A 25,509-nucleotide genomic window follows, 5' to 3' on the forward strand; every position below is an offset into this window, starting at 1 on the left:
ACAATCCACTACTCAGGAGGCGCGTGCACGGTGGTAAAGGAGATCACACACGCGCGCGCGCACACGTAGAGAATGAGAGAGAGAGAGAGAGAGAGAGAGAGAGAGAGAGAGAGAGAGAATAATCTCGTGCGTAAAGCTTGAAAAAACATGCGCACCATAATGAAAACTGCTCCCATTCATTTGGAGACATATAAACGTAACCATATCTAGTTATAATGACCATCACTAACTTTAACCATATAACTACCACCAATTCAGTTCAACCCTAGTCAGTTAGTAAACCGGTTCCTCTTTGGGACCAGGTTTTGGTCTCCATGAGGACTAAACTGGTCCTGACAAGGTCAGTGTTTTGTGTCAGAAAACGAGGAACCAAATACAAAAACGCACGCGCACATCATCATCATCACCACCATCATGACGCTCAGAGACAGGAACACTCGCGCACGAGCCGAAAAAACAGCGCCAATGGCCGGTGCGTCTTCATAAATCTGCGCGTAAACACGGAATAAAATTGCAAAGAAAACCACAATTTCCCTCTGTTCTTGCACGCGCACAGAAAAGACAGTTTATTTGTTGTTGTTTAAAATATATAAATAAACAAAACGTCCAGACCCACTCCTGATCCTGCTCCAGGATCCAAACACAGACCAGATTAAGATGGTAATCTGAAAATAAAACCACACTGAGATGATTTATAGACACACAGTGAAGAAAAACACAAGATATTTTACTTTTCTTTATCCTTTTAACTGTGTATTTTTTTTTTCATTTTTATTAACTAATAAATGTAAATGTATATCAAAAACAAGAATCTAATGAGTGCTTCCTCTAAGAAAGTTTGCTGAACATCGCCTCATGTTGCTTTATGTAAAGCCAGGAAAACGTGTTTCAAATCAAAAAAATAAAAGATGCAAAAATGCAGCCAGGCTTTTTTCTGTCACGAAATGACACGAAAATCAGTTATTTCTGAAAAAAGTTTCTGCTTTAGGAAAACAAAAGTTCCTTTGTGTAATTAATTGATCAAATATTAAAGATTCTGATGTGTTTGTTTGTTTTAGGAAGAAAAGCAAAACATAAGAAACTTCTCTGTTGTGATTAAACGGTTCCAGTGAAAACTTTCCACACACACACACACACACACCAGGGAAAGATAAAAAACACACACTCTGTTTGTTTAGTGCTTCAAGTGGCACGCGTCCGGCGCGCGCAACACACCGGCACCGGCGCAGGAGCCCAAGGTGGATCCACGCGACAGGAGGGCGTGGCCAGCCCCCTGCTCCGTGCGGAGACGGCATTGAAAAGCAGTGGCGTCTGTCCTCGAGGACTCAGAGAAGCTCTGAGGAGCGCGCGACGCTGAATTATCCCCCACCACCCAACTCTGAAAACAAGTGCGCGTCAACGACACGTGAACGGCACGAGCGGGACACACTGACCTGGTGCTTTTGGATTTTGTTTTTATGCGCGTGTTTTTTAATGGACTTCACAGTCAGGATGGAGATAAACGTCCAGCACCAACAGCACCAACAGCAGCAGCAGCAGCATCTCATGCCGCCCGCCTGCTTCTTCTCCGCCGCGGCGCAGAGCGTCCAGCTGAGTCCGTGCGGCAGCGGCAGCAGCAGCGGCAGCAGCGGCAGCCAGGGCGGCGTCAAGTCCGCGTCCAAGCCGCCCAAGCGGCAGCGCTCCACCTCGCCGGAGCTGCTGCGCTGCAAGCGGCGGCTGAACTTCGCCGGCTTCAGCTACACGCTGCCGCCGCAGCAGCCGCACGCCGTGGCGCGCCGCAACGAGCGCGAGCGCAACCGCGTCAAGCTGGTGAACAACGGCTTCGCCACACTGCGGGAGCACGTGCCCAACGGCGCCGCCAACAAGAAGATGAGCAAGGTGGAGACGCTGCGCTCCGCGGTGGAGTACATCCGCGCGCTGCAGCAGCTGCTGGACGAGCACGACGCAGTCAGCGCCGCCTTCCAGTCCGGCGTGCTGTCGCCCAGCATGTCGCAGGGATACTCCGCGGACATGAACTCAATGGCGGGCTCTCCCGTGTCCTCGTACTCCTCTGACGAGGGCTCGTACGACCCGCTGAGTCCAGAGGAGCAGGAGCTGCTAGACTTCACCAACTGGTTCTGAGCATCTGTGTGAGGTAAGAGGAGCTGCCATGGCAACCACGCGCACATCACACTCTGTTATAAACAAAAAAACAAACAGTCACTTATCGTTGTCTCTTTCCTCTTCTTCTCCACAGACGCTTGTATCAACCTCGTCCCTGTTGTCGTGCGCTTGTGATGGTCCTGGTGGAGGCTGGTGTCCTCCACGACGTGACGCACTCACTGCACGAACACTGCGCGCTCTCGCCTCTGCTAACGCGCTGTTCAGAGACAGAGACAGAGACAGAGACTTGGACAGAACGTCCTGGAGACTCTAGAGAGAGAGAAGAATCAGCGCCAAAGGACTAAAAAACAAAAAATAAGAAGAAGAAAAGAAGAAGAAGATGGACTTCCCTGCGTGGGAATCCAAACTTCTGCGCATTTGCCCTTTATATTAAAAACAAAAAAAACTTCCGCTCCCGCTCTTCTGCAGCACATTTAATTATTATAAAAACATTATTTAACGCCTTTAACTAAACTATGCTAAAGAAAATCAACCCTTCAGTCAAAGTCCAACAAAACGATGCTTCCAAGTCTCGGATTAAAAAACAAAACAAACGTTTTTTTGGGGGGGAAATATATTAAACTATTTTTGTATGTAAGAGATTTATACGTAGATGTTTTGTACACACTGTATATATTTTGTCTATATATTAATGCTTGTACACCTCCTGCCTCTGTAGACTCTGTGTAGTCTATTACTCTCTGGCTCTTCTGTTCCACGAGGTTTCCAGAAGGAGTTTGACACTCTGTTTATATATATATATCTATATGTATACGTTTTTTATTCACTCTCTCTCTATATATATATATGTAGGTAAATATATATATATATATAGCACCAACGTGTCTTATTTAATAGAAGGAGAAAAAACATGTCCTTGCATCATGTCATGAAGTTCACAATGATCAAAACTTATGCAGCTATTGTCCAAACGTCTCCTGACACTGCCGGCTCTTTATTGTCTTCACACAAACACATGTTGAGAAGAAGAAGAAAAGTCTTATAACCATATTTTCTAAACTCTAGGACAAGAATAAAAATGATTTGCTACTGAATGACCTTGCATGTCGTCTTTCTTGTTGACTGTTTCACATTTACAGCCTTTTTTGACTCACTTTCTTGGCATTTATTCAAAAATACGGTCCTAAAAATTAAGATATAGTGTCATTTTTATGTTTATTGACGCATATAATTGAAAGGGAAAGTGAGAGGGAACCGAGGAGAAAGAATGGGAAACTTTAAATTGCACCAGACGGACAGAAAAGGGACAAAGAAACCCACACTTTTACGCACAATTACGCACGCTTTACGCACGCACTTTTCTTCACTCCACTGTGGAAATTCCACACTTAAACGTTTTTTAGCATAAATACAACAGGGAATTCCTCAAGTGTGATCACTTTTTTTGTTTCATACCGAGCACAAAAAGTGCGCAGGTGTCCAAAAAATACTGCGACACAAGTGTCTCACGCGCGGGCAGCTGTGAGGCTGTGACATAACGATGCAGTCCTTTTCTTTGTTTATATACACGAGAGAATTTGTAAGAAATAACTTTTAAAGACGTTTTAACTTTTAAACAATTTCTAGAAAGTTCCGGTTCTTGCAGTTATTTCTAATCACATCGCGTTTAAAAGTGCGGAATAATCCAAAATGAGTGAAAGTTGGAGAAAACATCCAAATAAAACCTCAAAGAATTGTTTTTGTTTTTTGGTTTACACCGTTTTTGTGAAGGAAGGCTAGAAACCAAATATTTAAAAAAACAAACAAATCATAAAGTGCAGTTTGTAAAGTCAGTGGCACGCGCTCTTTCTTTCGCTCTCTCTTTCTTTGGCTGTGACAGGTACGTGCGTGCGGTGGGGGCGGAGTCTGCAGCCACCGGGGGCGGCGCGTGTCTGGTGAAATGAGTGAGTGAGTGGGGTTTGTGTGGTGGTCGAGTGGAGACACGGAGCTGAACTGGCTGATGGCTCGTGCCTCCTGACAGTCAGCAGCGTGCCGCCGCTCAGCGCACACACACACACACACACACACACACACACAGTCAGCAACCACCTGGCTCTGTCTGCCTGTGTGTGTGTGGCTCAGATTCTTTGACCGCAGTGATTATGAAGAAAAAGATTTCAGATGGACTAAACCTCATGTTGCATCTTTCTGGAAACGTATTAATAACAGAAAGTAAAGTTAATGTTATATAAGTTTTTTTTTTTGGTGAATTATGAGGTCATATGATGAACATTATTTCAGAATATGATAAGCAGACGGAAATCACAGAGTTATTGTCTTCTATGACACGACTTAGGTCAGCTCCAAAGGTTTCTGTAAATGAAACAGTATAAAACGGTATAAATGTTGTATTTAGCTACATAAATTACCCCTAAAAACAAACATAAATCATAAATCTGTCATAATTTCACAATAAAACACAACTATACTGTTTTTTCTGCATTTCACAGGCAACTTTATACTTTCTCACATATAAAATCATAAAATACAATCAATATCTTGTAATTTTCCCTCCACTCAAAGTTTTAAAAGAATAAAAAAATGCCCGTGAACTTGTCTCCAGTGAATCCCTGTGGTGTGGAAGTGCCGCAGATACTTGAGCCTCACAGGAACAGACCGGACCGTGAGCGAGGGTCAGGTCCTGCAGGAGTCGTCCAGAGGGTTGGAGATGACGGACTTGTGGATGAGCATGAAGAGGGGCAGATAGGCCAGGAAGTCCAGCAGGTCCAGAGGAGGGAAGCGCTGCAGCTCCAGTCTGACGGCCGCCTCCTGCTCCAGGCGGATGCCGCCGGCCTTCAGCTCCAGAAGCAGCTGCTCGGCGCTGATGAATCCCTGCTGAGGTCCGGCGTCTCCTCGCTGCTCCTCCAGGAGGAACAGGAACAATTGCTGCTCGAGTCAGGACGACAACGACAGCAACGCACATGTTTTATTACTTAAATCAACATCTTTGGAGTCATTGTGATGGTTAAATGTCATGTTGTGTTGTGGGGAGATTGGGGGGCTGTCTCCACTGCCCCCTACTGTCTGTGAACGGAAAACCAGCCCTTGCAACATCAGGTGCCGCCAACACGAGTCCTCGGAATCAGGAGGTCTCGTGAAGTTTTGGGATTCAAGGCAGCACAGGACCTGCCATATACCTGAGAAGTCAATTTGAAACAGTGACACCCGGTGTTCAAACTGCAAACACACACACAGCACGTTTGGCTCGCTTTACTCGCGCAATGTTGCCGTTGCGTCCGCACACAGAGTCGCGTAGCGCTGATAGCGTGGCGTGAACTCATTTAACCAAGGTTTTGAATGTAACAGGCATTTGTTTGAGCCACACTCAAAGAAGTGCGGCCATCTGCCTAGACAGGTTGTGGTGAAAGGAAAAATGAGCGACAGAGGAGAGGAAGCGGGGGGAGAGACAGAAGAGCGAGACCAGGAGCAGATAAGCAGATATATATAACAGGTGTGTCAGGTTATAAGTTTGTTTATATATGCGACGACGTCAGTTATACGAGCGAAGCGACAAGAACCCAAACGTGACGCGACACCATCATTTCGTGACGTCCGAAATTTACATTTCTTACAAATATGCCCTTTGAAAACAAGGGAAACTGGCTCTTGACATGTTCTGGTCACAGTGTGTGTGTGTGTGTGTGTGTGTGTGTGTAGCCTCAGATTACCACAGACTGATTCCAGTCTTGTGTGAGTGCACCTGTTTGCGCCGTTAATGCAGTCAAGGTAATAATTGCCGGGGGGGTGGAGGTGGTGGAAATAATCCCTCTGGCAATTAGCCCACTCCACTGCACCCCCCGCCTCACCCCCACCTCCCTCCACCACCAACACCGCACCGACTTCTCCAGTTAACAACCCTATCCCTAACAGCTCTGTAATTACACGGCCTCCTCCTCTACCTGGCTCGACAGAGGCTCAGTTTTCCATCGTTTCATCTTCCTCCTGCCTTTCAGCCTCTCACCGCTTCCCCGTGTGAGTGAGGAGTCTGTTTTTTTTTTCTTTTTGGCCCGCGAGCGTGCGTCCAGCTGGTACAGACCATAGTCCCGGTCCACCTCACATGAGCCGCGTGTCCCGGGCTGATTACAGGACTGGGCGGAGTGGACGGCGAGTTCACTGCTGGGCACTTTAATGAGATTAGGGCCGTGCTAATCTGTGAAAAGAAGGGAAATGCGCCGCTCTCTCTTTGGCGTTCTTTCCTCATTTCTATGCATGAAGGCCTCTCATATTTTGTACAATGCACGCCTTGAGAATCTGGCTCTTCAAAGTAGTGGACCAGCGTTTATTCCGGTGTAATTACAGCCGCGGCGGGCGTGAAAGGGAGACGGAGGCGTGGACGTGACTGACGATGTGAGCGTTAATGCGACGTGATCGGGTGAAGTGCATGCAGACGTGTGTGGTGTGTGGAGGGGAAAACACAAGCGACACCTTCTCCTCACCTTTGCTTTGAAGAGCCGAACCTCGAGGGAGCGAAAGTCCGTGCTGCTGATGAGCGATCGCATGAAGTCACTGAGGGGGAAACAGCAGAATTCACAGCGTTAACCTCTGGAAACATGAAATAAAAGACATTTTTATAATGTTAAGGGGGATTTAAGGGGAACGTTAAAGGGTTAGTTCAGGTTGGGGGGGGGGGGACTGTAACTGGAACACATATAGACGAGCAGAGGCAGGAATTGAACCCCCAACCTTCCAATGGAACTGGCCCTACCACTGAGCTGCCATGGCTCCTCACTTTTTCAATACTTTTACTTCTAAAAGTACTTCAGAAAATGACTTTTTCATACGTTAAACTTTAAGACTTTTACTCAAGTACTATTATGACAAAAGTCATTTTCTGGTAACAAACTTTTACTCGAGTATCGAATAAGAAAACATACGAAAACTTCGTCCACAGCGACGTCGCGCGCCGGTGTTTTTCCTCGGAGTGTAAATCCGGATTTGGATTAAATCTAAAGATGTGTCAGAGTTGCCGTAAACTTCACTTCCTGGCGGGTGATTTTTATTTTTGGCGTCTGTGTGTGTGTGTCTGTGTGTGTTCCTCCGTGTGTTGTCTGCGATGTTTGTGGTCGACGCTGATGACGGTAAAGTGTTCTGAGCCCTTTGTGGTTGCTCACAGTCGCCTGAGCCGCCCGAGACAATGCGTGCGTACGCGAGGACGTCCCGCCTTAGTAACGGATAAAACTGAGCGGGGCTTTTTTTGGGGGGGACGGGCGGGCGAGTGTGGAGGGAGGGAGGGAGGAGGGGGGAGGTGAGCGAGGTCCGTGTGGAGGTTTCGGTTTAGAGAGAGAGAGAACACACTCTCTGGTGAAATGTGACCAGAGAAAATCTAGGTCCACGCGGATAATGAGAGGACAGACTTGTGCTGTCCCGCGTGTGGCTCAGCGACAGTCGTCCCCTTCTCTAACGAGCGCCTGGTGTTAATGAGCGCCGAGCCGCTCAATGGCCTTTTAGAGGCCAAAGAATGGCCGAGCGCCGGGGGCTGTCGGGCGGGGGGGGGGCAGGCAGCGGCACGCTTGAGTGCTCGCCCCCGCGCTGCCATTGGTTCCCCGCTCGACCGAGACTTGACGGGGATGAAGGCAGACGAGGCAGCTAATGATCATTAATTGCACTTGGTTTCGCAGGAAAAGAGTCCAAAAGCTGTTGCACTCGCTCGGGGACGGTGGCGTGACGACCGGGGAGCGGCAGTGACGGAGCGCGAGGCCTGATAATGGCAGCGTAACCTATTTTTCTTTTCTTTTGTCAGAACTTCGGCGGCTCCCCACCGAGGCCAACGCAGCAGACTTCGCGCTTACGTAATCCCCACTCCCCCCCAAAAAAGTTTTTTGGCGGTCTCCTCATTGGGAGCTGGTGTTCAGGCAGCTCTCGAGCTGGCCTACTTTGATTTTTTACAGAACTAGGATTTGTTTTATGGGATATCCTTGGGTTTTCCCACCAACAATTACGGGAACGTTTGAATGATACACACTTTCACCAGAAAAAGTTGCTGGATTTGTTGCTTTTTTAGACAAATACTCGGCTGCAAAACGTGTTCCACCAATCAGCGGTCTTCAGCTCACAGCCCCGCACGAGTAGGTTCTTCTTTTTGGGGTAAAGTTTGGGTTCGAGGGAACGTTTTTCCCCAGTGAAGCAGGAGGCGTAAACGTACTCGAGCTGGCCTAGTTTTATGGGATTTTTCACGTCAGAGTCTCCAAAAGTCTGTCACGTGTTCCACCAATCAGCGGTCTTCAGCTCACAGTCCCGTACGAGTAGGTTCTTCTTTTTGGGGGAAAGTTTGGGGTTGAGGGAACGTTTTTCCCGGTGTTTACACCGTAAACGTACTCGAGCTGGCCTACTTTTATGGGATTTTTCACGTCAGAGTCTCCGAAAGTCTCCAATAAGACCAGAAAAAGTTACTAGACCAATCAGTGTTCTTCTGCACACAGCCCCGCCCCTCTAGAGTTCCTGGTGATCTAAAAAAAGTAGGTTCTTCTTCTTTCGGGGGGAAAGTTTGGGGTCTAGGGAACGTTATTCCCCCAATATTTACAGTGAGTCAGGAGGTGCAAACGTACTCTAGCTGGCCTAGTTTGATTTTTACAGAACGAGCACAAAAGGAATTTTGTGTTGTATGTTTCCAGGAACTTTTATTACCAGGAACTTATTTAAGACTTTCCTGGTAATCTGTGTGGTTTGTGTTTTCACCGCACCTCAAAGTTCTTGTTTTTAATCAGAATGTCGTGTGATGAAACATTTAACACGACTGCGAATCGCTTCATTGTGTACGTTTCTCAAACCTGAGGTTTTTCAAAATCCTGGGTAAAAAAGAAATTTTCCTTCCTTTGACTTTTTATCTCATAATTTAATTTTTTTTATCTCCTAATTTCCACTTTTTACTTCATAATTTCAACTTTTTTATCTTACTTTGAGGATATTTTTTATTATCAAGGCTAAGTTTTACCTCTTTTATTTATTTCTGGTGGAAATGGGCTTCCATAAACGTGCATAAAATTAAGTTTCAGGACATTATTGCGTTGCAGATAGGGCGGTAAATGAGATGCTACATTATACAAAAAACAAAAAGCGCCTTTGTCACGATTTATATTGAGATTTTGGTCGCAATTGTTTAAAAAGTGGGTCATCGTATACTGTAGAAAGTTTGGGGAACACTGGACTAAACTAAATAATTACAGGTTGTGCTGTGTCATTAGTCACTGACTGAACGAACCTCCTGAGTTACACACACACACACACACACACAGAGTGCTGACAGTGACAATGACTGCGACGACGGCTCCACTGATGCCGTCTGGGAATCCTGTATGGCTATGCACTTGTGGGTAGGTCATGTGACTTGCCCTGAGGGAATGTGGCGCTGTGTGAGGTGGACTCTGGTCGGGGGGTTTGAGGAGGGGACGGGGGGGACGAGGGGACCGGGGGACGGGGGGACACATGGACAGATGGGCTGAGTCATGAGCCAAAACAGAGGGAGGAATGAGACGGATAAGAAAAGAAGAGGAGAAGGAGGGAGACGTACACTAAATACAGTATGAGGTTAAGGTATATAAAGTATATTTAAGGGTTGTTTAATAATCCATTTCTACATTAACCCTTAGAACACAGAGCTTTTTAACATCACCAAGTTTAAATGTATACACAGAGGTGATGTAAAGTGTCTTATATCCTTTTGATGAGAATTTTTGTCTGTTTTGTCTTCATTTTGACCAACGATATAAACACACCCGAGTAAAAAGTATTCATTTCTTGTAACTATCTTACTGTCGCGGACAGAAGTACACTGTAACAGAACACACAAACTATAAAAAACAGAAATCACACAAAGTCTGTGAAAGGAAAAATAAATAGGAATAGAATAGATAATACATAAATAATAATAATAATAATGATAAACAAAGGAGGGTGTTACATTGAAATGGAATTAATCACCAATTATTGTATTTTTCTGATTCCCGCTTCTAAAAATGTGAACTATTTCCGTTTTCTTTGCTTTTTTTTATGACACTAAAGTAAATATTTTTGTTATGTTTAGCAAATGAAGGCATTTTTTGGGAGGTTTTGCACATTTTTGCAGACAAAATGAATCATTACACTCATAATTCAGGTATTTTTTAACGTTTAACTGTATTTTTTGTTTTGACGAATTTTCATGCTCAAAATCATAAAAAATCTCATCTTTCTTATTATCTATTCTCACCTCGCACGTCACACTAGTGGTCACCAGTGATATTGCAGTTGGTCATTTAGCGGAAAATAGAAAACAAGCTGTGAATTCTGACTTTTTAAAAAAGTGAATAAACTCGCACTTCACAAGCTGATGCGATAATATAACGATAAAGTACAACAGTGGTTCCCAAAGACTGGGGCGGGACCCACAGATGGGTCAGAGGAGATTTCTTTTGGGTCCCCCCCCAAAAAAGTCAAATTAAAGTGTGTTTAATGTGATGTGTTTAAAGTTTTAATTAATTTACCACACACCTGTTGAAAATACATTGGCGCAAGTTTGCGTAGCACGATTTAAATTGTTTATTTGTTTATTTGTTTATTTACTGGCAGGTCTATTAGCTGTGACCTAAAGAAATGCTACTCTACTCTACTTATGCTCCACAATTCAAAACATACGATGAATATACGACAAGAAAAAGGAAATATAGTAGCTTAAAGTTGGTTTTAAACGGCATAAATCGACACATTCAATGATTTTGAGGAAAACAATGGTAGATTTATCAGAATATAAAGTGTGTTCCAATTTTGAAAGTTGACTTAACTCTGTGCTACAATACGTGTGTTTTTACTCAATTAACTCAGTCGAAAATGTTGTTTTCAAGTCATCTACAAGTCCAAGTCATACTAATTCAGTTACATTTGAAGAATTACGACACGGGGAAAAGTTAGAATCCGCATCATCATAAATCAAACAAATAAAATTTTAAACGTAATTATTTTTGGCTGCATCTCCTCAGATTTCAAAGCTCGTCCTGATCAGATTAGCTGATTGTGTAACTACTGTTGCAGCTCATTTCTAAACCCGGATTAGAGACAATAGGATTAAGTGAACCAGGTAAGAGGATCAGTTGAGTTGAGTCGGGATGCGACGACAGAAGGAGGCCATTGTTTTCCTCCTCGTTCGCTACGAGCGCTCATCTTCTCCTCTGCTGATTATTTAAATGGCGGCGAGAGAGAGAGAGAGAGAGAGGAGTTCTGTGGAAACATTCATTATCATTACTATAATTGCCTCTATACAGAGCGGACACCCCAGGTTCAGGCCGCCGCTCGTCGAGCACGCAGCACAAAGAGCCGGCCGTAAATCAGAGGAACCCGTGACCCCCGGCGCTGTCCTCGCTGAGAGGGAGCTCTCACTGCGGGGCGAGGGCTCTGGGAGCAGAGCAGGCCTTGACCCCGCGGGACCTCCAGAGCGGCCGCGGCTCCACACACACACTCCTGTCTGCAGGAAGCTATAAAACCCCAGGGCAAAGGAAAAAGAACCAAAAAAAAAGAAAAACTAATAATAACGCTGTGTGTGGGAATCTTGCGGCATATGGGGTTTTTTTTAACGTAGAGACACAGAGGCCGAGTTCAAGTCAAGTGGGGCGAGGGACCGGTTTTCTGTCGGGGACAGGGTTCAGCGGACGGCTGAGGATCACGATCGCTTTTCCATCGCACAGTTCCAGTGCGACATGGCTCGGTCTCTTCGCTTTTTCCATTAGGGGTCGTACGGAATTAGATCTGTGTCAATCTAACGTTTGTCGGATTATAAACGTAAACGCAAGAAAAGTGAAAAACAGTGACACAAATCTAACTCCATACGATAGTATCATATTTGCTAAAGTCAAAATATCATTTGAGATGAATTATTGTCCTGATCTTTATACGTGTCACTCTACAGACTGAAGAGAACGTCTTCAAATATCACGTGTTTTTCGACGAAAAATGAGAATGACGATGTAAAAAATGACAATTATCGCGATCGCAATTCCCGTCAAAAGGAGGACCCGTAGTTACGTTTCAAGTGGGAGGAGTTACGATTCTTTGGAAGGTAACGTGTCTGAGACACTTTAACACTGAGGGTTAAAGTCAGAATTCTGGGCGTTTTTTTTGGCCCTAATCCTCTTATGGAAGCTACTACTAATGACGCATTCTGCGCTTTATTTTAGTACCTGCTCTGACGAGGTTCCAATCGAACTGAGCGTGGTCACTGGAAGAGTCACAAGCGCGACGTCACGACACAAGAATCAAAGCGAACAATGCTGACACTGTAGATTAAAGTTAAAAAGACACTTAAAAATCCCCGAAAACACGCGTTAATCTCAATGTGTCAAAAAGATTTGCCCGTGAGCTTTAGGTTTGGGACTTTGTCTCTCTCGTCTCCTCTGCGACTCTCAGCAATATTTCTGCTCGGCTGTGATGCATTCAATGACGTTCGTAAAATCCGCTCGTCCACAGGTGGGACACGCTGTACACCTACTGTTTTCAGTTATATTTCAAGTTGTAAAATTTGCCCGACTCCTCTTTTATGGGAACTCATTGGTTCCCACTAGAGCTGAAACAATTAAGCGATGAATCGATTATTAATCGATTACTAAATTAACCAACAACTATTTTGATAATCAATTAATCAGTTTGAAGCTTTTTTTTATGATTAAAACAAGATTTCTGATTGTTTAAGCTTCTTAAATGTGAGTATGTTCTTCATTTCTTTGCTGTGGATAACAAAGAAATGTTTTAAAGGGTTTTCTGATATTTTATAGACCGACCGATTCATCGAGAAAACAATCGACAGATTCACCGATTATGAAAATAATCGTTAGTTGCAGCTCTAGCTCCCACATAATTTGCAGTTACAGCATAAAATTCTATTTTATTTCATTTAAAGTGACATGAATTGGCAATATAAGCCATTTCAGACGAAATATTTGGATTATTTTCATGTCAGAAAAAGTCTTTGAAGAGGAAAAAGCCCCCACACACGACGACAGAATCACTGGAAACAACTTGCGTACACACGCTTGTTCTTATTTATGGCAGGTCAGTGACTCAGGTCAGTGTGTGTGTGTGTGTGTGTGTGTGCGGACGCTCACTCACTCCATGGTGGTGACTTTCTGTGCCAGACTGGCGATCACAGAAAACAGCCTCAGGTCCACGAGTCCATCTGTCACTCTGAAGTCCACCATCTCCAGGATCTGAAAGGGACATTTGACGGTGGACATGAAGACACTGGGTGGTGCACGTGTGTGTGTGTGTGTGTGGACGCTGACCCTATAGACGTAGATCTCCTCCTCGTCCGACAGCAGCTGTAAAGGCACGATGTTCTTCAGAGCGAGAAGAACCTGAAGGCAGGAGATGTAGCCGTCACCGTCGCTGTCCTCCTGCAAAGAGAAAGAAAAATCGGCATTTAAATAAAAGGGTTCAGAATATTCTGGATGAAATTTACATTTCAGGGTTTTCTCAACGTTAGAGAAGCTTTTCTGACTGTAAAAAATGAAGTTTGTGTCACTTTCTAAGCCGCTCACACGCTGCACCAAAGTCCATGGAGAAAAGCGACAATTTTAACTTCACAGCACACAGGTGTTGTCCGTCCACTGCTGCCTCCATCATTAAAGTTCAAATGTGTTATTATGGGAATTCTGAGTTTTGAGAGTTTGTAATCCGTCATTCAGATTTACCTTGTGTGGCACGGACTGACCAAACGAGGCAGCGGTCGAACAGCAGCTCCTGTGTCTATGTGAACTTAAAATGTCAATATTTTCTATGGGATTTGGTGCTTAAGAAAGTATGGAAGCTTGTGCACTTCTTATCTCATAATTTCAACATTTTATCTCATAATTATGTCTTTTTATCTGATAATTTTGACTTTTTGTCTCATAAGTTCGACTTACTTTGAGGATATTTTTTATTATTATCAAGGCTAATTTAACTATTCATTTTAAAAAAGCAGAATTTGCCACATTTTCCTGACATTTCATCAATTATACATTTAATGAAAGGACAATCAATGCATACAATCACTAGTGTCATGAGAAGTCTTTATCTTTAATTACAGAAACACAAAACAGAGAATTTTTAAATAAATACAAATAAATATAATATAAAAATATAGAATATAAATAAAAACTACAAAAGTATTTTTTCTTTCACTTACTGCTTCAAAAGCTCGTTCATATTCCTCCAGCTTCTCCGGACTGAAAATGCAGTACTTTGCCAAAAAGTCGACTGACATGAGAAGAAAAAATAAGAAAATTTATTCAATTTAAGCCTCAAAACTAGAATTCAATAATGTGTGATGTTAATTTCCATCTTCAGGTGGATTAGAGTGACATTTATTGCCGTAAATATCACGACAGGGGGATGAAATTGGCAGAAGTCACAGAGAGAAATCACTTTTCTATATTTTTTTTCTTTTTGGGGACAAATTTACAATTTGAATGCGAAAAAAAATTTATTTTGCTTTTTGGACAAAATTTTTTTTTATTTTACAGACTATTGTTTGACAAGTTTTTACCTATATAAATATAGATCTTCAACATGTATCATAGTTATTAGTATTATTATGATCACACACTGAAAATTTGAGATATTTGCAGGTGAAACGATGAGGTTTTTGTGACTTTAAGTCAAAATGTCCGTTTTTTTCCGCTGTGTTACCTAAACGATCAAAGCGACGACCACAGGAGCGAACAAACCAACGACCATGAATATTTTAATAAGCAAATTTGAGAGGGAGAGAGACTTAGAAGAAGGAAAAGGGCGGGTGTGGGTGGTGGTGGTGGTGGGTGGGGGCGTAAGCTGCTGCTGCCACTTCAATTTAGGAGATGAGAATGAGTCTGACGAAGAAAGGATCTATTCATAGGTCTGGAGAAGAAAGAGGAGCAACGGAGTTGATATCGCTGTGGATTTAAAGCCGTGGACCTCTGGGGGCTTCTGTGCAGTTTCAATCTGCCATTTATCAGCTTAGGCCTAATCAAAACCAGGCCTTCCACAGCCTCGGCCTTTCACATGCTAAATGTTACACTGGTATCTCGTCAACTTGACTTGTTAAAGCTTGAGTGATCAAAAAAACGAAGAGAAAAAAAGCCTGCGTTTGCGCGCATCTGTTTGCAAATGTCAGGGATGAGGAGAAGCTGCGGCGCGACGGAGATCTGGAGTCAAACGTGTGCGACTCTTCTGCCGCCGCCGCTGCTGCTGCCGCTGCTGCTGCTGCCGCAGAGCGGGGATTTAAAGTCACTCATTCACACGGTGGACGCTGTGGATGAATGTGTGAGAGAGTGCAGCTCGTGTAAGTGAGGCTGAGACTCGCTGACCATCTGGACGAACGCCGGACAACACAGTGACTTTACGGTGTTCCCACGGCGGCTCATTCACTCGTTCATAAAAGACAAAAACACAGGTTCATCATCACATGTAGAAGCCAAAACTATTGTAAATAGCTCTTTTTCTATAGCCTGGGTGACCGCTACAATTCACCCATTCACTCCATGTAGACTAGCAGAGTTGGGAATCAAACCCACAACCTCCCAGTTAAAAGACAACTCTCTATACCAGTGAGCCACTGCCTTCATTCATTGTATGAATCCTAATTTATTTTTTAAAACGTGTGGAGTATTCGACGTGAATCGTTTACATTTACACACTGTACCTTTAATTTGACTTCATTTGATTCTTTTAAACACTGACAAATGACTGGATTAGAAAATAATCCACAGTGGGACAAAATAAATGCTGTTCATTAAAGTAAAGTAATACGACGTCCGACGCAAGAATCAAAGCGAATGATGACCGAATGTAGATTAAAATGAAAAAAGATTAAAAATCCCTGAAAACATTGACGCTAACCTCCAACATTTAGCATTAAACCGACTGATTCTCATGATTCAGTTACACGCAAAACAACTGCTTTGACCGTCGCTAGTTTGCGTGTAAAACGGCAGTTTCACGCAGCCGGTGCTACGATGACTCCGCCCCCGCGTTGACGAGGAGCTACAGTATGGAAAACCATACCAAACCGTGTCGAGTCGAGCCGAGCTGGAACTATAGAGTGTGAAGAATCTCTTTAAAGCGGAACTTTGCAAGTCTGCCCGACTTTCCACCTTTTCCTCTACGGAGCTCTGCCCCCATACAGTTTCGGATTACATATTTTTACGATATGTACTCTGATATGCGTAGTTTTCTCTACGCTATCTCTGCCTTGGTCTTACAGCCGCTACCTGGCTAGGCTAAGGGATCATGCAGGAAGGTACTGAACGATTCAGTGAACAAATTATTTTTGAATCAAATGATTCTTATGATTCGGTTACACCAAAAACAACAAGTTTGTGTGTTTGTGTCGCGTTTAAGACCACGTCGCGGCAGCCGTGCTATGATGACTCCGCTCACGTTAAGGAGGCGCTAGTGTAATGGAGAACCACACCAAACCGAGTCGAGTCGAGTTGAGTCGTGCCGGGACTGTGCGGTGGAAAAGCGCCGTAAGTAACGAGACAATAAAATCAGGTTTTTCCGGTTTCCTCTGTGTTCAAAAAAGTCGTGAGGAAGAAGCAGAGCTCAACATCAGCCATGACCAAGACCTTTCTCCAGTGCAGTGGTGCAGGAGGAGGACGAGGAGGAGGAGGTCAGGGGGTCCCAGGCTGAGGGGAGACAAAAGGTGCAGCGGAGTGAGAGATTGAGGGAGGAAGCGAGGGCGGGTGGAGGAGCGGGGACAAAGCCGGGGCGAGTAAAGCCTCCTGCCTGATAGCCTTATCTGATTCCACTCCAGCGCTTGATGGCTTTTTTTCCAGCCCGGCCTTTAAAGCGCACAGGTTGTGCTTTTGGTGTGAAGCCTAGCAGAAAATGTTAATCAACAGAGGGACTGTGTTTGGAGCAGAGGCGAGAGAAAGGTGGTGGTGGTGGTGGTGGTGGGGGGGGGAGTCGCACCGCCGAGGCCATAATCTGTAACGAGAGCGAGGCGATTCAGTTGCAATGGAGAGAGGAAGAATGGGGGGGCCATGATGATGATGATGATGATGATGAGAGGGGAGGTTTCACTCTTTCACCGGGGGTTTGTTTTTCCCGTTTTTGTCAGCACTCGTGCAGCAAACACAGCCGCGGCTCGTACGACAGCGACTGGTACTCGTCCGTCGAGGATTGATTTTCCTGGCGCGTCAAACCTCCGCGCTTTCTTATCATCGACTCGAGTATAATATTTGACCACTTTCTTAAAGCCTGAATTTTGTGTTTTGCCTCACGACCGCATAGTATCCTCCAAAAATACAAAATATAACTTTTAAAGACCATCTTCAAGACCACTTTGATCATATGTTCTAGTTTATTGTGTCAGTGGCGTCTTTAAGACCTTTGAATGTCGCATTAAGGACTAATTGTCACTGTAAAGGATGATTAAGGCCTTACATTTTTGAGGACATAGGGACATCTTCAACTTTCTGCTGACCTTTGACTCATGGAGAACTCTTAGCTACTCCAAAGCATGTAATATAAAAAATGATGAGCATTGGTCACGACTTGAAGTTAGCGTCTGGAAACTCAATGTACGACTCAATGTCAATGTCCTTCAAGTCTTTTTTGACGGGGGCCCTGAATGTTTTTTGGACACCTCTGGTCATACTTTTTCCAGTCTTTCCTTCAAACCCAATGGTGACTTAACACTGAAGGTGAAAAAGGTGCTGAGTCAGCGTTTATGCTCCCAAAATATAGTAGAAAAAGAAAAAGAAATCCCCGCCCCTACAAAATACTTTTGTATAGTTGTTGTTTTTATTACTCATGTCAATTTCAACTGAGAAGTTTGGTGTCTCTCACACACACACGCACACACACAGAGGGGTCCATTGTGTTGTTTTTTTTGACGTGCCTGTTGCTCTCTTTCCCGCTTAATCCCAGACTGTTGTTCCTGCTCATCCTCAGCAGCTCCGTGTAAAAAATGTGCCATAATTCCATAAACAATCGTCACATTCAGCCGCGCAGAGGAGGTGACCCCCTTTTTTTTCCAGTGTCAGGGTGCAACAATGCCCCAAATATACACACGGGAAATATGTGACTAAGAGCATGAATTTAGAGCAAACGGCGTTCACTCACACACTCACACACACACACACACACACACAGATAATGGGATGTTTCAGGTTTAAGCTCTTGAATGTGTGGTGATTCAAATATGTATATTTTGAAGATGCTGTTTGAGATAAAGAGGTGAGAGGCAACACAACATGCCCTTTCACAATATCACACACTGACATGTTGTTTGCTTTGTTAAAGGCTCCACATCAAACACGAAGATTCAAGTCTTATCTGATGAAACTGTCAGGACGGCAGTGCACCTGCAGGAGGCTATTGTAGATTCTGATTGAATAATAATAATAATAATAATAATAATGAAACAACACATAAAATGTGATATTCAATGTTTATCTCGCCATTTAACGGCCTTTTCCATGCAGGAGACTAACGTTTGTGACCCGCTCACTCTTCCGCACCAAAGTCCATAGAGAAAAATCGGTAACCAAAATAATGTTCTACAAAGGTTGCACGTAGGTTGTACGTAGGTTGTGACAAACGTGGTTATAGGGGAACGTTCTGGGAACCAAAAGAGAATGTTCTATAAAGGTTGTATGAAGGTTAAGACCAAGGAATGTTCTGGGAACCAAAAGAGAATGTTCTATAAAGGTTGTATGAAGGTTAAGACCAAGGAATGTTCTGGGAACCAAACGTGCAACCAAAAAAAAAAACTAACGTTAGAAGAACGTTAGGAAAACTTTTCATATCAACCACAGGAGAACCTTCAGGGAATGTTCCCAGAACCCTCCACCCTGGCCTCCTCCCTTCACATCGATGGTTGACAACCTCCCGACCCCCGCCACCAGAACCAAGCACCAGAACCTTGGGGGGGACAGAGTTCCCTCCAGAACTCCCTTCAACCACACATCCGGAACTCGAACTACACTTCAGACTTAAAAAGTGCCATAAAAACCTGACGTATTATTATTGTTATTATTTAAAAATGATAATTGTGACGTGCCACACGGTGGGTGTAGTGGTTAGCACCCGCCCCCTGTGACCCTCATATGGAGGATACAGAAAATGGATTTGTATGTTTATTGTTTAAAATCAAATCTGGACTTCTTTATTAAAGAAAGTTTGGACAACCCCTGACATAGAGAGTCAGAAAGAGAGCGTGTGTGTGTGTGTGTGTTGAGGTCGGGTTAAAGCGTTGTAAAACAAACAAAGACATACGTAGCTGCCACACTCCTGTCTCTGGCTGCACGCCACCAGCCTCACAGGCCTCACCACCACAAACCACAACTTACGTTTTTACACACACACAAACACACACACACACGCACACACACGCACATATCCACACTGATACGCCCACAGAGTCAAAATCATGTGCTGTATCTGCAATAAGAGATGTGCAGATAAACTCACAAAGCAAAATCATCTGCTATTATCGCGCCCGCCGCTCCTTGACATTGTGCCATTAATAAGGCCATTGTGGAGTCTGCTCTCTGTTTGGACACCGTATAATAGACTCTTTGACAGATTTACCCCCACATCTACTGCCCCCGCCCCCCCTCCCCATTTTTTCCTTGCTTGTGAATACAACGGGCATATTCCACACCGCTGCTCATCAATGGCTGAGCTGTTTGTTTGCACAGTCATTCTGGACTGATGGTAAACACATAGAGGTATTCCAGAGCAAAGGCTGAGCAAACAGGGGGGTGGGGGGTGGGGGGGGTTACATAAAGGCACTGTACGCGCACACACACACACACACACACACACACACACACAGGCAACCATCCACAAACACCTCTCGCTTCGTCTCGCTTTTGAACTTCTTGTTTATTTGGAAGTTTTCCATGTGTGTGTGTATGTGTTGTTTCTTAGGCTCTGTCTCCGCCCACAGGTGGAGGACAAGTGACGTCAGTGGGCGGGGTCAAAGAGAGGCCGGCAGGTGTCCCACATCAACGCCGACGTTTGTCAGTGACCTTTTTTCGCCCACAGAGAGGAACGATAAGGGAGTAATTAAAGATTAGTAATGAACACATTAAGGTGAAAAAGGAATTATTATGAACGTATTCCAGGCTCAAAGGTTAGGAGATTATATTTCACCAACTGAAATTGACGTAACAGTTGTGTCAGCCATGACATTTAGATTCTATATCAACTTTTGTGTCCTGTACTTCATATGTCATATCACAAATTCATGTTGATACCGACAATCCGTGCATCATTTGTGTTTCAAAATAAAATGAAATATGAAAAAAAACGGAGAATGGACAATTTATTTAATTTTCAAAATAAAATTTAAAAAGAAAACGGATGACAAACTGTTAATCTCATTTTCAAAATAAAATGAAAAAATGGATTACGAACCGTTAATTTTATTTTCAAAATAAAATGAAAAAAGAAAAAAAAAAACAGATAAGCAACTGTTAATCTGATTTTCAAAATAAAATGAAAAATGAAAAAACCAGATATGAACTGTTGATATTTTGTCTGTTTGATGACAATGTCATGGGTCACAGAGTTGAATGGACGTTGACCGGCAGAATGCAAGGGGCGTACAGGAGTGTGTGTGTGTGTGTGTGTGTGTGTGCACGCGTGCCTATGCAATAAGGGAAGAGAAGGGCGGGGGGTGTTTATCTATTTTGGGAAGCGTTTGGCAAGTGGTGAGTGTTGGCCCCTGAAAAACAGACAATTATGAGACATTTACAGTTCACTAATGAGGAGCCACACTAACACACACACACACACACACACGCACACACACGTTAAACAAAAGGACTCTGGCAAACGCGAGGGAGCAAAATATGACCAGAACACACACAGACACACACTGATAACACACCCCCATAATCACAAACACAGTCACTTTTTTTTTTTATAATATTACTTAAGTACGAGTACTGTAAGTTTATGACATTTTCTGATGTAAAATGTACTCAAGTTTTAAGAAGTAAGAGTATTAAAAAAAATGCGAGGAGTCAGGATTGAGCCACGGTGGCTCAGTGGTAGGCCGAGTTGTCTTTCAACTGAAAGGTTGTGGGTTAAATTCCTGGCTCTGCTCACCTATATGTGTCCTTAGTCATCACAACCTAGATTATGAAAAATAAAGAACTGGAGAAATGAAACGCCCTGCATCTATCTATTGTAAAAATATAGACAAAATACTGCAAATTGCACCTTTAACAAACAAAGACCAGCCAGTGGGACGTCACCACACACACACACACACACACACAGTCCTGTAACAACACAAAAGCGTCTCATCATCCGCAGTAAAACCTTCCTCGTCTTCCTCCTTCTTGATTACCGTCTCCACCAAAAAAGACCCAAAAACCTGTCCAATCAGTGCTCCATTCACAGGACAACTGTGACCTGAGTGACCTCTGCAGGGGGTCCAGCCCCCTCAGCCTTGACCTGAGGTGTGGGACACTCATTGTGGGAGCCGACATCCCCGGCGCTCCCACAAAGGCTTGGACAGCAAAATGAGACACTTGAGGGGAAACGAGAAAACTCCTAACTCAACTCTCTGTCTCTCTCTCAAAAAAAGCCAATTCTAAAAATCAAGTGCCGTAATGAGGTGGACATTTTTGTCCGCGTCGAGACGAGTGTTTGGTCAATGTGTGCGGCTGTTTGTGTTTTTCCCACCGTGCTCCATTGTTGAAGTAAAGGACGTGAAAACAAGAGTTGAAAAGATTGATTTCTGGAGAACTTGGCCTTTTTAAACAGTTCGGGAAAACACTTTTTTTGTGTTTAATCGTCTTCATGAGACACATTGCAGAGCTGAGTATGCTTTTATTTTTTTAATTTTAAATAATATCGTCCCTAAAAAGCAAATTTATTCCATCAGCGGTATCTTTGATACCCTTCACCAATAGTCCAGAAATGTAAAAAATCTTTCTCTTTGCCGTTTGCAAAAAGTTCCCCTGTAAAAAACGCTGTAGTACATCTGCCGGCACTGTGAGTGGCGCTGTAACGCTACACCAAAAAAACAGAGAAGAAGAACAGAAACGTAGACGGAATGAACCCAAGCCAGAAACTTTTTTTACATTTTCATGCCGTTTCCGTGCGAATATTTAGCGACTTTACAGACTGCCGACTTCCCGTCTTTAACCTAAATACTTTTACGAGAAGAAAATGCGAACTTCTGCCGCACGAGTGAGATCCACCTGACTGTGTTTACTGTGGGCGGAGAGTGGGAAACACACACGCGCTGTGGATGTGCAGTGTGTGATTTTGTCTCGCTTTCTCCTCATCTAACCCTCGACAGACGGGACATGTCCTCGTGATATCCAAGCGTCTTCTCAGACTGACTTTGGTGACTTTTCACCGACTAGTGAGTAGTTGGGTAAAACTGTCAAACAAACAATCTCCAAACACAAGAGTTGATTTGAGTGCTCGGGCCGATAACTGATGCAAATACAATTGTATATATATATATATATATATATATACATATGTATATACATACATATATATATATATGTATATATATATATATATATATATATATATATACATATGTATATACATACATATATATATATATGTATATATATATATATATATATATATACATATGTATATACATACATATATATATATATATATATATATATATATATATGTATATAAATATAAGCAAATATCAAAATATTCTGCTAATTTCTGTTCACTTCTTCTGTTTATATGCATTTGGGTATTTTTTGTGACTGTCACTCTTGTTCGTCTCGTTCAGATTCATGTAAAGAGTGTTTAAAGTGGACTGAGCAGGTTTAGATAACACAGCAACTCTTGTTTGGGTTAAGTTGAATCTACATCATAGAAAATCACTTAACAATAAACCATAAGTATGTTCAAAAAAAGAGAGACAAATTAAAGATTGTATTGTGTTTGTGATGTGATGTGTTTTTGATATCAACTCACAATCTTCAAAATTGGAGGAGCCTTTCCTGCTGCTGCTCTGTCGAGGAGGCTCCTCCTGCAGTTTGGAGAGCATGTTCAGCGCGTTGGTCCTCCTCTCCTCCTCCGTCCTCCTCTCCTCCTCCGTCCTTCTTTCCTCCTCCTCTTCACTTCTGATTCTCAGACTCTCCGGGCTCCTCCCCACGGCCGAGGCCTCATCGTCCTCGTCGGGGTCTCCTCCTTCGTCCGAGCTGCGACCTGACGCGGAGACGATACACAACATGAGATGCGTTCAAGATCTAAGGAAGACTTCAATACAGTAGAGTTTTACAGAAATACTATTAAGCGCCGAAGTACGTCAGTGATTTTCCAACTGTGTGGATCAGTTGCGAGACAGCACGAGAAGCTCAGCTCCCTCAGAATCTGTTTATCACAGAAGACGGATCGTCTTGCGACAAAGACCATTTTGATTGGTTTAAAATGCGCTATTAAAGCATTTCATCCGTCCATCTTCTACCGCTTTGCGCTCCACATATTTTTACTTCTAAAACATTAAGTACATTATATATCAAAAAATGACGTTTTGATACTTAAGTACAATAAATGTCACCAATCGAGTCTCTCTTCAAGGGAACACTTAAAACCCTTGACAACAAATACCTACACATTATTATTATTGTTATATCATTAATAAGTACAAAAGCTTAGACTTTGACAGCCACCAGCTGTTTTTGCGTCATCTACAAGGTTTTGTATCTAAAAAAAATCTTCTAGAGCAAAGACCAGGACACTGACTAGAGGAGACTGTGATGTACAACGTGCACAGGACTAAATTGTACGTTTTCCTGTCTTGTGTATGGACTTTTGAATCGGGATTGACTTGTGTGGGATTTCTACATGTTTTGTCCAGTTGTCATGGTGTATTGTCTGTATATGTATATTTTTTTTTATCTTCAATGACACCTGCCTTAGGACAACGGATGAAATGCAAATGTGCTAATTCTGGCATATTTGCTGATATGTTGATCAATGTGCATCGTCCTAATCAAATAAATAAAAGCCAAAACTTTAAGACTTTCTTACTTAAGTAATATTGTATAAAAAAAAGTGACTACCAAAGTCATTTTCTGGTAAAATACTTGTACTTTTACTAGAAGCATCTCCTTTAAGGTTCTTTATACAACAGTGGGCATTATAATAGAGTCCAGGTGAAAAAGGTCTGTGGTAAGTTTTGTTGCTTTGCTTTGCTTTGCTTTGTCGCTTTGTATTTTTACTTTCAGTTTGACTCGGAACATCTTTCCAAATTTTCCGACAAGTTGGACGAGATTTTTTCCGAACCTGAGAGGAACCACATCTGTATTCACTGCCGTCCACGTGGAAGTAGCCACTTAGCGCCGGAGCTCTCTACAAAACCCCATTTCTGCTCCTTTAATAAACACCAATCCACATCACATTGTCCTCCCTAAACGCTGCAGTCACATCTCCCCACAGTCCCCTTTTCAGACGCTCACTAAGGAGCGGACACTCTCTCCCTCTCCCTCTCTCTCCCCCCTGAAACCTCCATCTCCACTCCATTTTGTCACCCACCGGCCAATTAAGAGTCCCCATTATCTGTGAATGGCGAGTCCACAGAATGCACTTCTCTCTCTGGGTTTGTGGCGGCGGGCGTCGAGACAAAGGGAACCTCATCAATGCAGACTCCAGCTTAAAGGGACGCTCGGATTGTCTCCGGCAACAGTTTCCACTACAGATTGGGACTCTTTTCTTCGCCTCCTCGCTCGCGAACCACGAGTGCTTTCTTGTGTTAACACATGAGCGATAATTCGGGGCTGTGATACAATTTTTTTGGAGATGGCTGCGTTCATTAGGGGAAGGAGAGAGAGAGAAGGGGCTTGACCGGTGGAGGAAGAAGACAGGCAGGATTTATCACAAACGCGCCGGCATGGATTCATTTATCCTGTCAGTGGGCGAGCAGCGGGGTCAGCAGCTCAGATTGATGGAGCCATGTCTCATTGGACGGGGCCGTCTTCCACCACACTGCACACAATCACACGCCACCGCTAAGCCCCCGCGCCCCCCGCTCCAAGTTTCAATGTCACCAGAGGGGGCGACGGGATGGGAAATTTATTCATCTCCGGCGCGGAGAATTCATCATTTCTGAGCAGTTTATTTTTGTTTTGTTTTGTTTGTTTTTCATATGCGATGCAAACATAACGTCACAGGGACGGACAAGATAAATGATGTTTGGAAACACCCACAGTTGTTTTAATTTAAATAAAGTGATATCAGTTGTTCTGTATCTCTGTATCCATAGTATTTACGTGGCTAATTCAAGTCGTGTCATGTCGCGAGCTATGTGGAAAAATACCTGTGTCCATTTCCATGTTATGCTTTTATTACAGTGACGAAAAAGGAGGCGCCTTTTTAACAAATAGATTATAAAAAGATTTGATTTTTTTGTTTTTTTACTGATATTTATTGTCACAA

The 25,509-nt window shown here is 43.4% G+C and overlaps 2 protein-coding genes across 6 annotated transcripts in view; one reads left to right on the forward strand and one right to left on the reverse strand.

Annotated features, from left to right (window-relative positions):
• The first annotated feature begins 1,020 nt into the window (after positions 1 to 1,020).
• ascl1a (achaete-scute family bHLH transcription factor 1a) lies at positions 1,021 to 3,197 on the forward strand. The gene is made up of 2 exons (XM_058624840.1): positions 1,021 to 2,134; positions 2,237 to 3,197. Exon 1 carries the CDS (start codon positions 1,474 to 1,476, stop codon positions 2,119 to 2,121), a length of 648 nt encoding a protein of 215 aa, XP_058480823.1. The 5' UTR covers positions 1,021 to 1,473; the 3' UTR covers positions 2,122 to 2,134; positions 2,237 to 3,197.
• LOC131456461 (uncharacterized) overlaps positions 3,064 to 25,509 on the reverse strand; it is a 73,065-nt gene continuing 50,619 nt past the window's right edge. For 4 of the 5 annotated variants that reach the window (XM_058624819.1, XM_058624817.1, XM_058624815.1 and 1 more), the window contains 6 exons: positions 23,047 to 23,280; positions 14,270 to 14,340; positions 13,386 to 13,496; positions 13,213 to 13,310; positions 6,579 to 6,648; positions 3,064 to 5,028 (listed from right to left, as the gene is read on the reverse strand). In XM_058624819.1, the coding sequence (XP_058480802.1) occupies positions 4,777 to 5,028; positions 6,579 to 6,648; positions 13,213 to 13,310; positions 13,386 to 13,496; positions 14,270 to 14,340; positions 23,047 to 23,280 (836 nt within the window). In that variant the 3' untranslated portion in view covers positions 3,064 to 4,776. Of the gene's footprint in view, positions 5,486 to 6,578; positions 6,649 to 13,212; positions 13,311 to 13,385; positions 13,497 to 14,269; positions 14,341 to 23,046; positions 23,281 to 25,509 lie in introns of all 5 variants that reach the window. The other variant, XM_058624818.1, reaches the window with a different exon arrangement.

Source organism: Solea solea, chromosome 3 (assembly GCF_958295425.1).
Source record: "Solea solea chromosome 3, fSolSol10.1, whole genome shotgun sequence".
Classification (NCBI taxonomy): domain Eukaryota; kingdom Metazoa; phylum Chordata; class Actinopteri; order Pleuronectiformes; family Soleidae; genus Solea; species Solea solea.

Bases quoted from the DNA above. Each gene is read 5' to 3' on its own strand.
- ascl1a (XM_058624840.1), top strand. From the start codon at position 1,474: ATGGACTTCACAGTCAGGATGGAGATAAACGTCCAGCACCAACAGCAC.